At 36.1% G+C, this 14141-nt stretch overlaps 1 protein-coding gene across 3 annotated transcripts in view; it reads right to left on the reverse strand.

The window, feature by feature from the left end:
- ZFHX4 (zinc finger homeobox 4) overlaps window positions 1-14141 on the reverse strand; it is a 187904-nt gene that overhangs the window by 23091 nt on the left and 150672 nt on the right. For all 3 annotated transcript variants that reach the window (XM_050802396.1, XM_050802398.1, XM_050802397.1), the window contains exons 5-6: window positions 11038-11106; window positions 1481-1597 (exon numbers count right to left, since the gene is read on the reverse strand). In XM_050802396.1, the coding sequence (XP_050658353.1) occupies window positions 1481-1597; window positions 11038-11106 (186 nt within the window). The remainder of the gene's footprint in view (window positions 1-1480; window positions 1598-11037; window positions 11107-14141) is intronic.

Genomic DNA, 14141 nt, shown 5'->3' on the forward strand with positions numbered 1-14141 from the left:
GCCCTCTCTGAACCAGGCAAGCAGCTAATTTGATAAGGTCCATCACAGAAAGGGGAAAAACCGCCTTGCTATTTCCAATCTTTTTCAAATAAAGTTTAGACGGTACCGTCTTTCACATTAACTAATCACTAGGTACTTCTAATTCCTCCTCAGTAACTTCAGGAGCCAGCTTACTAATATACAGCTAAGGCTTCTTTTTACATTGCTTGTGGCTTAATACCAACCTTAGATCTTCTTTGTTTAAGTCAAATCAGAATCATATGTTAGACACTATATCATAGGAGCAAATCTCAGTGACGCTTTTCTCACTGGCCTCCTGAAAGAAATTTAGTACTGAATAGTGTGGGGAGGGGAGCAGAGAGGCCCTTCAGATAATTTTTAAAGGGAATGCAAAACTTAGATATGCAAGGACTGAATTACAAATGTGGGATGATTCAGGTTTAAATAAACTTGCATGTAAAAATGATATTTTTGGCGCAACCCAATGTCTTCATAGTGAATACAAGCTCCTTTATATGCGGCTGTCACTGGAATTCAAGGAAAAGATAGATGACTACCTGAAACTAATAGGCTTGAACCCGTTTCAGCACTTCTTCTGCTTCAATGAGTCCAACATAATAAAACTAGGTATAGCGTGCAGCAAAAGTAGCCAATGTAATATTCATTGCAACCATAGATTTCCATCTCATACATACAAAGCATGGATGAAGTCATATATTTGCCAAATCAAACACAGTAAAAGCCTTAGGTATCCACACCAGATGCTGGCCTAGGGTTTGTTTGTGCACAAGTAAATGTCATGACACGAAGGTTTGTTTTCAAAGACAGTAGCTTTCATTACTGGGATTTGTCTATTCTAGAAGATCAAAATTACCCAGCACCTAATCCCTTTTCAATGATATTTCCTCTTTCTTAGGCTGAATCATCTGTAAACTTTTTCACTGGATTTTGTTTGAAATACCTCAAATAGATGCCCTAAAAAAGGGCAAATTCCTGAGTGTAAGTTGTAAAAAAGCAAGGAAAACTAGCATTTATTTTTAGGGTTACATGGTTTGGTGGGCGAATACATGTGACTGAATGACAAAATTCAAGTGATATCTAATCCTATGCTTATGAAAAATTAATATGCCATCAGAGGAATCACAAGTATAGCTAAGATTAATGAAAGGCGCTTAAAAAATTACAAGCACACAAACTGATTTGATTAAAAAATAATCTCACTGGTCGTCCTGTAATATTCTTCAACTTATCCACATCTATTCTGTCAGATGGTTATGATTAAAAATAGGTCAATGGGAGGCTACTGATAGAAATCACATGCAAAATGCACATGCAATGAATAGTAGTGGGAATGTTCAGACAGTTTAAAATGACTAAAAGCTTTTAATAAGTTTTGTGGGGTGGGGGGATGGTGAGGGAAGAGTTGATGGCAGGGAATGGGTGTAGGGAAATGCCAAGGTGAAAGATTCTTGCATCTTACCAGAGTCTTTATTAGAGTTTTTGCCTTCACCATTGTCTCTCTCACTTGTGTCTTTTTCGTCATCCTCGGCCACTGCTGTAGGCTTAATAGCTCCTTCTGCCTCCTCACTTTGTTCTTCTGTTAAGAAAGGCAGACCAATCAGTAGAACTGAAAACCTCCCAAAAATTCACGCTGAAATAAACTAGGTGACCACTTGAAAACTTTGTTATTTATGAATCATCTACAGGTATTCATACTCAAATGAGAACACAAATTTATGCAAAAGTCTATGCTGATCAAAAATGCAAATTTTTTATCTAAAGGATCTTCTTTTGTATCCATTGAGAAGATGGGTCTATACTAAATTAAAATAAATTCTTTTTAGTACAGTTTAAACTGAAACATATTTTAGAAATAGGTATAAAGCAATTCTGTGATTTCAATAGTAGAACCTTGTAACAACATAAACCCACTGCTCCATGGACTGGGATAGGTGTCAGGAAAAAAAAAAAAAAACAGATTTTTAGAAAAAATCTTAAACAATGTAACAACGGGTTAAATATAAGACAGGTGTTACTCCTGCTTTCAGACCCCAGGCCCCAAAGGAATTCTTTAGAATTTTGTGAGAGTAAGATCTCAAAACTTCAGTTACACTGGGGATTTTTTTTTTTTTTTTTTTTTTCTTCTGTAGGGGGAGCTATACTGGGCTTAGGAATATAACAAGGTATACTTCTATGACAACTGCATCACCCCACACCTCATTCACGGGTTCACACCAGCTAGATTACATGGAAATCCTCATAGTAACTCAACCCTATTTAATTATTCTATAAATCTTAGCTATGCCACTGCTGGTGGATTAATCTGTTTATGCAGTTAGCCTCTATGCTGGGGTTGTGTAGCACTAATCCGTGAAAGGCCCACTGTTCTCTTTCATCCTGCGATCATTTGTCTCTCACTGTGCTGATGTCACATTTTAATGAATTTTTAGCAATCTGAGTAATGCCAGATAACCAGGCTCGCAACTCCCCACAGCATGGCATGCTGTTTTCATTGCAGCACAAAAAATAAAAATCATATTCCCCTGTTCAGGTAGGAATTACATAAATTAGGAGAAGAAGCTAAAATGGGATTTGAAGCACCGGGCTGCTCAATTTCATAAAATCTTTAATGACCATATAAATTAACCCTGGAAAGGCAAAAGGTCACCGACACACATTTGCATACACTCTTCTATTTGCTTTTGATAAGCAGAGCTTTTATGCAGAGAACATGATACAATTAACCCTTCAATAACCATACAAAACGCTGCTATGGACATTTTAAGTGTCAAGCATTAACTGAAAATTACACACTGAATAAAATTTTCATTGCAAATGCTATAGTGATTGAAAGGGGAAATCGTGGCCCTTTCCACACCCCATGTTTTATTAATAACATTCTGACAGCAGAATGAAATATCCACTGTCATATGTAGCAGCTGAGCACCACAAAAAAAAAAAAAAAAAAAAAATTCTATTTAGTGCCTCACTTGCCAGCCATGCTCTACAACTGTGTGAGCAGGACAACAACAGAAGGGGACAGTTCTAGGCGCAATAGGAAACTCTAAAAAGCTAAAGAGAAAACAAGGACATTAAATACATTCAAAATAAGAGTTTGTTTCAACTGTGAGTCCTCAAAGGCACCATACAAATCCATTTATTCCATTTTTGCCCTTTGCCTCTGTACAAAAGCAGAGGGATGGCCCTTGTTTAGGGGGTCAATCATCTGAGGGTTTGAGGGAAGCTTCCCTTTCAGGCAAATACACTCAGAAATTTAACTTCAAGAAGAGAAAGAAACAACACCTCTTCTGGCACTAGCCTGCTTTCACCCGTCAGTGATAATTACTGATCAAACAGGAGCTCCCTCCTCCCAGCACCAGGCCATGCTGGTAGGTAAAATGCTGGTGGCTGAGCTGGATTTGGGAGGCTGGAGGGCTGAGATCAACTGGATTGGGCTGTGTGTGTCCCTCCCAAGTTCACACACGTGACATGATCTCTAGTTCGCGACCTATGACGGCTTGTGGCAATTACTTTTCAACTCATCCTGGGGAAAGGATGCAAGAATTCTTGGAGTAGATTTACTGGGCCTTTCCCCCAGGGCTGGAAAATAAAGTGTCAGCGTGCTACTGAGTGTCCTTATCTTGAGGGGACATAAAATTGTAAGGGCTATCGCAACTCACATTAATAAAACATTGTGTGTCAGGAGAAGAAAAAGAAAATTATGAAGGCACTAAAAGAAAAGCTACAGTATATAATCTGGGTCTCATCAGACAGATTTTGCAGGGTCCTCTTCTTCATTTTCTGGTATGTGTTTTAAGTGTGAGAGAAATTCCCAGACATGTTCTTCTATACATCACTGTGGTGTCTGACCTCAGCCTGACCCTGGCAACAGTTTGAGAAATCTGAATGTGAACAAAGACTCTGTGTCAGCAGCAGGGAAAGATTGTGGGATAGACGCTCCCCATCAACTTAATCGCAAACAGCAGTTCTGAGGCCATAACTTTGCCCGGCTCCTCCAAGCCACAACTCATAACCTTTAGAGGTGGATTTGCCTGCTATGCCTCTGCTTCTGTGACTTTTTTCCCCTCTCTCTTTTCAGGTTCTTCCTTTGAAGTAGGCAGGCAATTAGCTCTAATGCCCAAGCAATTCAGACCTGTTTTGTGGTTTAGAAGGGGAAAGCTGTTTATTACAGGTAGGCTCTTTGGAGCCATAAGAACTTTGCAAATTTTTAATCATGCAAAAACATAATCAAAAGGTAACTTATACACACCATAAAGTTTCATATAAGTCAGAATAAAAGGGCACTTTTATTCTCAAAGAGGGTTTCAGAAATAAATTTGACATTCATTGTATAAATAGACTTTAGAGTCAAGAGTATGAATGTGGAGAAACCACTTTCTCTGGAAACCCTGTAGGTTAGAACTTGGGTTAAGGGAAGGAGTGGTTACATTCTAACTTTCAACCACCACATATTCTCAGTTGTAAAATATTATGAAATGTAAGGGAAATATCTATATACACACACACACACACACACACATATATAACACTAAATGTATTAAATAGATACTGTAGAACTGAGGAAAATATACTACATAAAATTCCAAAATAAAGATGCCAAAGCGGTTTTCATAAATAAATCTCTTCACTAATATATTACACCAATAAATCTCTTCACTAATATATTACATGCAGTAATAGTGAAAGTATTAAATCATTTCATGACACTGTTGTATTCAACATAAGTATACATGTATACAGCATATGTATATGTCACATGCATTTTATTTTGCCTCACGAAATACAGAAAATACAATATTTCTATATTAATCTTTACTATATGTTTATACTTAAACTTACCATGTATATCAAGGTCCATTTGAACGTCCCACATCCCAATTTTCAGACAAATGATAATACATTTTCATTTTTACATGTTTCAAAATAATAGAAAGAAGGCAAAATACTGTAGTCTTATATTGTAGAAATATATTACAACAAACTTTCCCGAGCATTTTTGACATGTCTAAAATGATCTTAGTTACTCTACATATACACATTGGCTATATTTAAAAGAAATTTTTCTGAATGACTAGCTTAAAGTATTTTCATTTGAACAATAACAAACAATTGGAAAACTGCTATTAATGTATCCTACAACATTATGCAATTTCTAAGCAATGTACATCAGTCATATCCCTTTGATCTAAGTAGCACCCAATTGTAGTTATTTCCCATTGTCCTTTTCTCATTATGCAATTTCTAAGCAATGTACATCAGTCGTATCCCTTTGATCTAAGTAGCACCCAATTGTAGTTATTTCCCATTGTCCTTCTCTCTCTCTCTCTCTCTCTCTCTCTCTTTCTCTCTCTCTCTCTTTCTCTCTTTCTTTCGGAGTTCCACTCTATCGCCCAGGCTGGAGTGCAGTGACACTCTCGGCTCACTGCAACTTCTGCCTCCTGGGTTCAAGCAATCCTCCCACCTCAGCCTCCCAAGTGACTGGGACCACAGGCACGCACCACCACATCCAGATAATTTTTGTATTTTTAGTAGAGATGAGGTCTCATCATGTTGGCCAGGCTGGTTTTAAACTTCTGGCCTCAAGTGATATGCCAACTCAGCCTTTCAAAGTGCTGGAATTACAGGCATGAGCCACTGTGTCTGGCCCTTAGTTCCCATTGTCTTAACATGCAACTGGGTTTGGGATCCCTCTCCTCTGAGTCTGCTAAGAAAGCACATCATATTTTTTAAACCCATGAAGTGCTCATATAAAGAGGAAACTTAGTAACTTAGACATCCTTAGTTTTATATTAACATATTGAGTATCTCTGTACAAGACAACTTGCTTGTGAGCATTCTTTCCTAGACTCCTCTACGATCTCCTTGCCCAGTCATGCCCCACTCAAATCTATTCTTCGAATAATCTACTTAAATCTGACTTCCCAACTTAAAATATTTCAGTGAGTCCTATCACTTACGAAGAAATAACTCAGCCTTCTGTACATAGCGAGAATATGTCCAAGATACCTGGTCCTTGTCTATCACTCCAGTTTCATCTTTGTTCACATTCTACATAACACTTAGTGCTTGGGAACAGTCTTCTTACACTTTAGAGTGTCAGATTCACCCATCTTGGGTTTTTACTGCACCCCATCTTGAAAGGTTCTAGTGTAGTAGGTCTAGAGTTGAACCTGAGAATTTGCTTCTCTGTTGAGTTTCCAGGTAATGCCAATGTTCCTGGTCCAGCTCATGTTTTGTAACCACCATTCAAGAAGCCCAACTCTTTGTAGCACTTTCTCCCTTCCTATATGTACCATTACAATTCCTTATCTTATTTAGAGCAACTTTTCTTCACTGTAAATTCTACTTTTCCTTCAAATCATCTTGGGAAATATCAGTTTCGACATCTATAAAAATGGAGTTAATAATAATTATCTCATAAGTTTGTTATGGAATAACATATACAAATTGGTGAGCACAAGCTTAGTAAAAAAAAAATATTAAAAATCATAGCTGTATTATTACTAGTACTATTGAGTACTATTGTTTTCTTCTCTAAAAAGCCTTCTCTGAACCCTGAACTAGGATTAGTGTTTCTGGATAAATACTTTTTTTCCCAACCTGTATGTTGATGTTGAACCATTCACCACAGTTTAATTTGTGGAAATTATCCGTATATTGCCTACTTGCTGTAATAGGTAAACATTTTTTGAAAATAGTGATTATCTTATCCATCTTTGTGCCAGAAGAAGCTGGAACAGTGCCTGGAATACAGTAGGCAGGCAATACATGTTAGTTGGAACAGTGAATTGGGTTTAGAAAGCAAAGTTTGGGAAAGAAAAGGAAGAGTCCACGTGCTACCCCAGCCCCTATTTCCCTTTAATAACGTGTAAAAGGGGTGTGTGATTTTGTCTTGGTAGTCTGGCTTGTTTTTGTTTTTTTTTTTTTTTTTTTCTTTTTGCATTTCTCTCTCTACTAAATCACATTTATTATTCAACCCTCTCCAGTCTAGTTTCTGTTCATGTTAATTCCTCCTCTCAAAGTCATCAATGACTCCCATGCTGTAAAATACAATGGTTACTTCTCTGCATCTTACTTCACTTTCTTTGCTCAACTGATGTTACTCCTCCCTTCTTCTGGAAAATTGTGCCTCTCTTTGGATTTTCTTGCATCAGGTAATTGTGATTTTCATCCTGCCTCTCTGAGAATTACTTCTTATTCTCCTTTGCTGGGACCTCCTCTATTAAACAACAACTAAATACTTGAGTGTCTCCACTTATTAGTACTAAGTCCTTTCTCTATCTACATTACCTCCCTAGATGATCTCATCCAGACTCATGGCTTTATATTTTGTAACTCTACTTGGATGTCCAAAAAGTCTATCTAATTTAGTATGCCAAAATCAGAGCTCTCAATGCTCCTCAACACTTCTTACTCCATTTCCCCAACTTTACCATTGCAATTAACAGCGCCACCACCCAGCACAAGCAAGAGTCATCCCTTAGTCTTCTCTTTCCCACTCATATGCATCCTATCCATCAGTAAACCCTGCTATTTCTGCTTCCAAGATACTTAATGTATACTGAATCCATCTACTTTACATTTTCCCTGCCAGTACCTTTAATATCTTACTTATATTCCTTATGGTCTTATAACTAGATAAGACTTATTCTTGTATTCCTATAATATATTCTGCACAACTAAATAAAATCAATCCATTCTCCTGCTTGAACTCTGTCATAGCTTACTATTTCACTTAGAATAACTTAACAACTCCTTACTAGGCTGAAACAATTAAGCCCTTGCCTACTTTTCTGGCTGCATGTTATGCTACACTCCTCCTCACTCCCTCATCTTTCTCCATGATGCGAAAGCTTTCTTTCTCTTCCTGGAATGGGACCAATTTTTTCCAAACTCTGAAGTACATTCTCCCAGACTCTGAATGATTTGCTCCTTTTCATTAACCAGGACTTGGATCACTTGTCATTTCCTCAGAGAACTTCTCTGACTACTGCTTCTAAAGTAGCTGATGAGCTGTCACACAAGTAAGGTCCTCAGATTTTAGCAGAATCACTACCACCTGAGGGGCTTGCTGGATTCCACCTCTAGTGTTTCTGATTCAGTAGGTCTGGGTTGGGCCCAGTAATTTGCATTCTTACAAGTTCCTAGGTTGCGCTGATGCTGTTTGAAAGGAGACCACACTTTGAGAACCTCTGCTCTAACAAATCACCTCTTTAACTTCCTTTATCACATTTATTGCAATCTGAAAATACTTTTTTGTTTATTTGTTTAGAGATATTATCTAAAGTGAGGGACTTCATGCGTTTTATTCACAATGTTTGCTCAGCAGTCTCTGGCATATAGAAGATACTCACTAATATTTTAAATAAAACTGATGATTTCTAATTTGACTATTTGCACAACTAAGTCTACGGTGTGATGTCATCCACTGAGATGGAGAAAAGAGGAGAACAAATAGTTTTGCAGAAAAGGAAGTTCAATTTGGAATTTCTTGTGTTTAACCTCACTACAGAACATCTAGATGAAAATATCCAGAAGGTATGGCAATATCTAAGTCTAAAGATTCTCAGAGAGATTGAAGTAATAATGTAGATTTTGATGTCTTTGTTACAAAGCAATAAAGAAACGTGTTGACAGGAAGTAATCTCTTTTAGCTTGAAATTTTTGCCATAACTCTTGATTTTGGCCATAGCACTGTTGAGTCATTAATGAAATCTTTTCATTGGTTTGAGGTAGGGAAGGGAGAGTAGGTTTATTCTATTTCATATTAAATATATTCTCTAGCTTTTTAGGGGAAAATAACATTTTTAAAAGTATTGATGAGACACGCATAAGTAAAGGTAAACTTAGCTTTGAAGTTGGTATTTTTTATGAGGAATGTCCTGACTATGGAAGCGATGTTTTCACTTGCAAAATTGTTTTTATTTTAAGTATTCCAATATGCCATTGTGAATGCAAAGGACTTTCGATAATCATTTATTGTTCTATATAGCATGTTACTATTCCAATTGGATAAATCTGGAAACTGAGGTCATACTTATATAGCAGAAATACATAGCTGAAATAAATGAGGTGTGTTGTAGTAGTAGGAGTGAATTTCCTTTTAAATTATCTGAATATAATGCAGCTAAGAAGGTGTAAATGCCTTTTTTAAACAAATTTTATATATATATATATAAAATATATATATACCAAAGCAAAAGGATTAAAGGATATGTTGACATGACTATACAAAATCCAATGAATTCAATAATTACCAAAAATAACTCCATCGACTAGGCTCTTTGACTTGTGAAAAATAATATCCAGCTTATTAATATATACATTGTATAAAATCTATAATTTAGGTGAAGTTTCATAGTGTATAAATATCGATGTGAAAAATTATTAGCAGAAGTTTTAACTTATTCTTTAAGAAGCTACAAACATCCACAAAAAAAAAAAAAAAAAAAAAAAAAAAAAGAGTGAGTTCAGGCACAGACCTTATATCCTTCAGAAACATTCACTCAAAATGGATTACAGACCTAACTGCAAAACACAATGCCATAAAACTAGAAGATAACATAAGGGAAAATCTGGATGACTTTGGGGTTAGCAATAACTTTTTAGATACCACGCTAAAGGCATGATCTATGAAAGAAAGAATTGATAAGCTGGACTTCATTAAAATTAAAATTTTTGCTCTTTGAAAGATACTGTGGGAAAATAATGAGACAAGCCACAGACAGGAAGAAAAGATTTGGAAAATACATATCTGATAAAGGACTGTCATATGAAACATACAAAGAACTCTTACAACTCTTACAAGCAAACAAACAACTCAATTAAAAAATCGGCCAAAGACCTTAACAGACACCTCACCAAAGAAGATATACAGATGGCAAATAGGCATATGAAAGATTACATGAATGAAAAAATCCACATCACATATCATCAGGGAAATGCAAATGAAAACAACAATGAGATACAACTACACACCTATGAAAATGGCCAAAATCCAGAACACTGACAACATCAAATGCTGGTGATAATGTGGGACAACAGGAACTCTCATTCATCGCTGGTGGGAATGCAAAATGGTACAACCACTTTGGAAGACAGTTTGGTGGTTTCTTACAAAACTAAACATGCTCTTATCATACAATCTAGTAATTGTACTCCTTGGCATTTATCAAAGGGAGTTGAAAATTTATGTCCACACAAAAGCCTAGACACAGATGCTCATAATAGTTTTATTTGTAATTGCCAAAACTTGGAATCAACCAAGTTGTTCTCAGTAGGTGAATAAATGAACTGTGATATATCCAGACAATGATTATATATTATTCAGCACTAAAAGGAAATAAACTATCAAGCCATGTAAAGACATAGAGAAAACTTAAATGCATATTACTAAGTGAAAGAAGCCAATCTATAAAAACTACATACTGTTTGATTCCAACTATATGACATTCTGGAAAAAGTCAAACTATAGAGACTATAAAGGATCACTGGTTTCCAGGGGTCAAGAAGGTGGAAACAATGAATAGACTGGCACAGAAGATTTATAGGGAAGTGAAACTGTTCTATATGATATGATAACGGTAGATATATGTCTTTATGCTTTTGTCCACACCCATAAAATGTACAACACCAAGAGTAATTGCTAATGAAAACTGCGGTGTACAAGTGATAACATTGTGTCAATACAGATTCATTATTGAACAAGTGTACCACTCTGGTGGGCAGGCAGTGATAATGAAGGAGGCTATACATGTGTCAGGGGAGAAGGTATTGGGGAAATCTATACCTTCCTCTCAATTTGCTGTGAACCTAAAACTGCTCTAAAATGTAAAGTCAATTTACACATACTTCCAATTATTGAATTTATTTGATTTTGCTTTTTATTTGAATAAGGCATATGATCAGATCTAATTAGAGAAGTTCCAGAGAATGTTTATTACATCAATTGTGAGAATGACAAAAGCAACTCATTTAGGACAGGGAAATATTTTGAGAAGGAATAGGAACCATTACCTGAGGTTGATCTCAACTGCTGCTCTGTAAGATCATCATCACAAGTCCTGGCTCCCAATGAGGCAGTTTCTGCAGAAGACATCAGAGTGAAAGGTAATCAGCTTGCTATATCTAGCTCTCACATCATGGCTAATATCACAAGAACCCAAAATTTGGCAGTCAGAAGAGATAAGTATCAGGTGAAGCTCAGGTGAGTCTCCAGCACACCTTATATCCTAGTGAGCAGTAGCTGGCAAAATGAGCCTAGGGAGTGATAGGATTAGATTTAATTCTTAATTATTAGCAGCACAGAACAAACACACTGGTAGAGAAAATATGGGAGCAGGAAAGGCTCATTATGATTTTTGTCATTGGACTATTTGGCCAAGCATACATTTTATAGGATTATGTGTTAGAGTGACAATAGCACATTACATAAATTATGAGCATACTTTTACTTCTCTGATAAGGTACCAGAAAGCAAAGAAAAAATCATTACTGTATATGATAGCTGATGTGCCAAAGCAAACATCAGGCACTGGAGGGGGCACCTGAAGAATAAGTCCAAATCATCAGCAAATCCACATCTTTATTCTCATCTTTTATTTGAGCTTTAGAGCAAAAGAGCCAACAATGTCATGGTTTACAAAACTCAACACCAAACACAAATCATATAGTCACCTAACTGTGTGATTCCTTTTTGCACCCTATTGTAGGGGAACCTATGGAATAAACAAAACAACTGGACTTCAAAATTTCCTTCGACATCTCATTCCTTCTCCACACCAAGTCACCACCTGCTGTTGATTCCATTTTACCACATCTCTTGTCATAGGTGCTCTCTGTTCCCTCTGTCTTCTTCTCCTTCCTGACCATTTCAGCAGCCTCTGTGATCATCTATATGCCTCAAATTCCCTGTCTTTCCAATCCAATCCCTCATAAAATCTCAAGAGTTATCTTTTTAGAAGATAGAATCTTGAGTACAAATCATTTCTCCATCACTTCTAGGTGTGGGTGAATTACTTAGCCTCACTAAACCTCAAGTCCCTCATGCATAAAATGAAGATAGAACTATGTAAATAGTAGCAGTAAAAGAAAATAATACAACTAAAGGTGCAACATGATATAGTCTTTAACATCTGAAAAGACCAGATGTTATCAAAAAGTTAAAAAAAATCATCACATAATTCTTAACTGCCAAAGGGAATCATGTTTACTTACTATTTCTAGCAATGGCATCTCTGGTTGACTCTGAAGACTTTCATTAAACAAATAATTAACCTTGAAAATAGAAGCGCATAACAAAGCACTATTATTGCATTTACTAATTGTCTTTCCTTCTGTGTATAAAACCTTTGACCTTTAGTAGTAATCTATTTAAAAACAATACAATCATAATAAATACTCAGTGCACCCCCACCAAAAAACCATTATGTTAAATTCATCATGAAAGAAAAAATTTATTCTCAATGTTTACTTATAAATCCATGAGTAGCTTCCAAATACATCACAGCCTTAATGGACATCCTACTTGTCACTCAAGAAGTCCACCTTCTTTCTCTTGACAACTTCTCATGTGGTTATGCCTTGATCAACGTGGTTCCTTTGATTTTGAATGCCTTTTTGTTCTTCCCCTGTTAGCCTCCTATTCTTCCCTCAGAACCAAAAGCACGTGAAGCCTCCTCTGTGCACCCATCATGATTAACTTACATGTATGTTTCAGCACTTATCATGATGTATTAATTTTCACATGGTCCAGGTATGTTTCCCCAATAAATTTTGATTTCCTCAAATGCAGCTTTTCATTTCATGGATTCTCAAGTAAGGACACAGTAAGACATCAAAGTCACCTAAGACGCTTTCATAGAAAATACTAGCCTACATCCTATATCCTAAAACAGATGAATCTGAAGATGAGAACTTTCTTGTAGCTTCCCAGAGCTTCAGGACTCTAAATTCAGAGCTCTGTCAACTATACCAGAGATAATACAAATGCAGACAATACCCTCGCTCTCTCTCTGTATGTGTGTGTATGTGAAAACCATTTCTCTTTTTTCTAGCGAAGAATCAACATAATTTATCAGAAAATCTCTACCACTACCTCCACATACACATTTCAATGTATTATATAGACTTGTTCAAAATGAATGTCAGTAGTACCTAGGTGACTTTGACCAAATAACTGCTATTCCTTAAAGATTAATGAAAGTAAAAATAAAACAACGACAAATTATTGAGTTCATATCTCTGCCAGGTATTGTGATAAGCTATTTGCATAGAAACCATCGGGTAATCCTCACAATAACATAATGAGGCAATTATTAATCCTTCTTTTACAAATCAAGAAGCTAGAGTTTAAATAGGTTAAAGTAATTTGCCTCAGGTCACAAAGTTAGAAACCAATAGCCTGGAATGAAACCCTTGTCTGTCTGGTATAAAAGTCTGTCAAATTATTAATGTGTCTAGTTGTAATACCACAATATTTGGGGGCCTGTAAAGGTTTGCCTAGTCTTAGCAAAGGTCAGGAACCAAGCTGTGGGGAAAGCAACTTTTCTCTAGACCGGTGAAAATTCTGCTGTTTCATAACATATGTATGCTCCTTGAATATAAAATATAACCAAATAATAATTTGGTGCCATATTAAAGTTACTTCATTTGATAGTGATTTAATGAAATGTACAAAATGTCAAAATCAGAAACTGTTGTTTAATCTTACAAATTAGGTCATGTGGTACTTAGAGACTGCTCCAATGAGAGCTACTTGTACAAATAATTTCATAAAGGAATGTTTAGATCCTCAATAGTGTTGCTCTCTTCATACAAATATATTTTAATAAAGGAGCTTTTAACTTATAAAATGAAATGATTAATCTATATTCTTCTGCCTGTGTAAAATGAAATGTTTAAAACCTAGTAATGATACATAGCATCTTACAATATATCACCTTAATAACTGGTCTGTAATAACAGATCTGACTGCTGTTAACACGATTTGTCTCTTTTGCCGGTGATTTAATTAGATTACTAATTTGTGTTCTCTAGCACCTGACCTTCCTTGTTTTAATACTCTTTAAAAAAATGCCATTGACTTAGCTTTTCCAGTATTCTACCCTATCCTGTCAATT

The sequence above is a fragment of the Macaca thibetana genome, chromosome 8, assembly GCF_024542745.1.
Source record: "Macaca thibetana thibetana isolate TM-01 chromosome 8, ASM2454274v1, whole genome shotgun sequence".
In the NCBI taxonomy this organism is placed as follows: Eukaryota; Metazoa; Chordata; class Mammalia; order Primates; family Cercopithecidae; genus Macaca; species Macaca thibetana.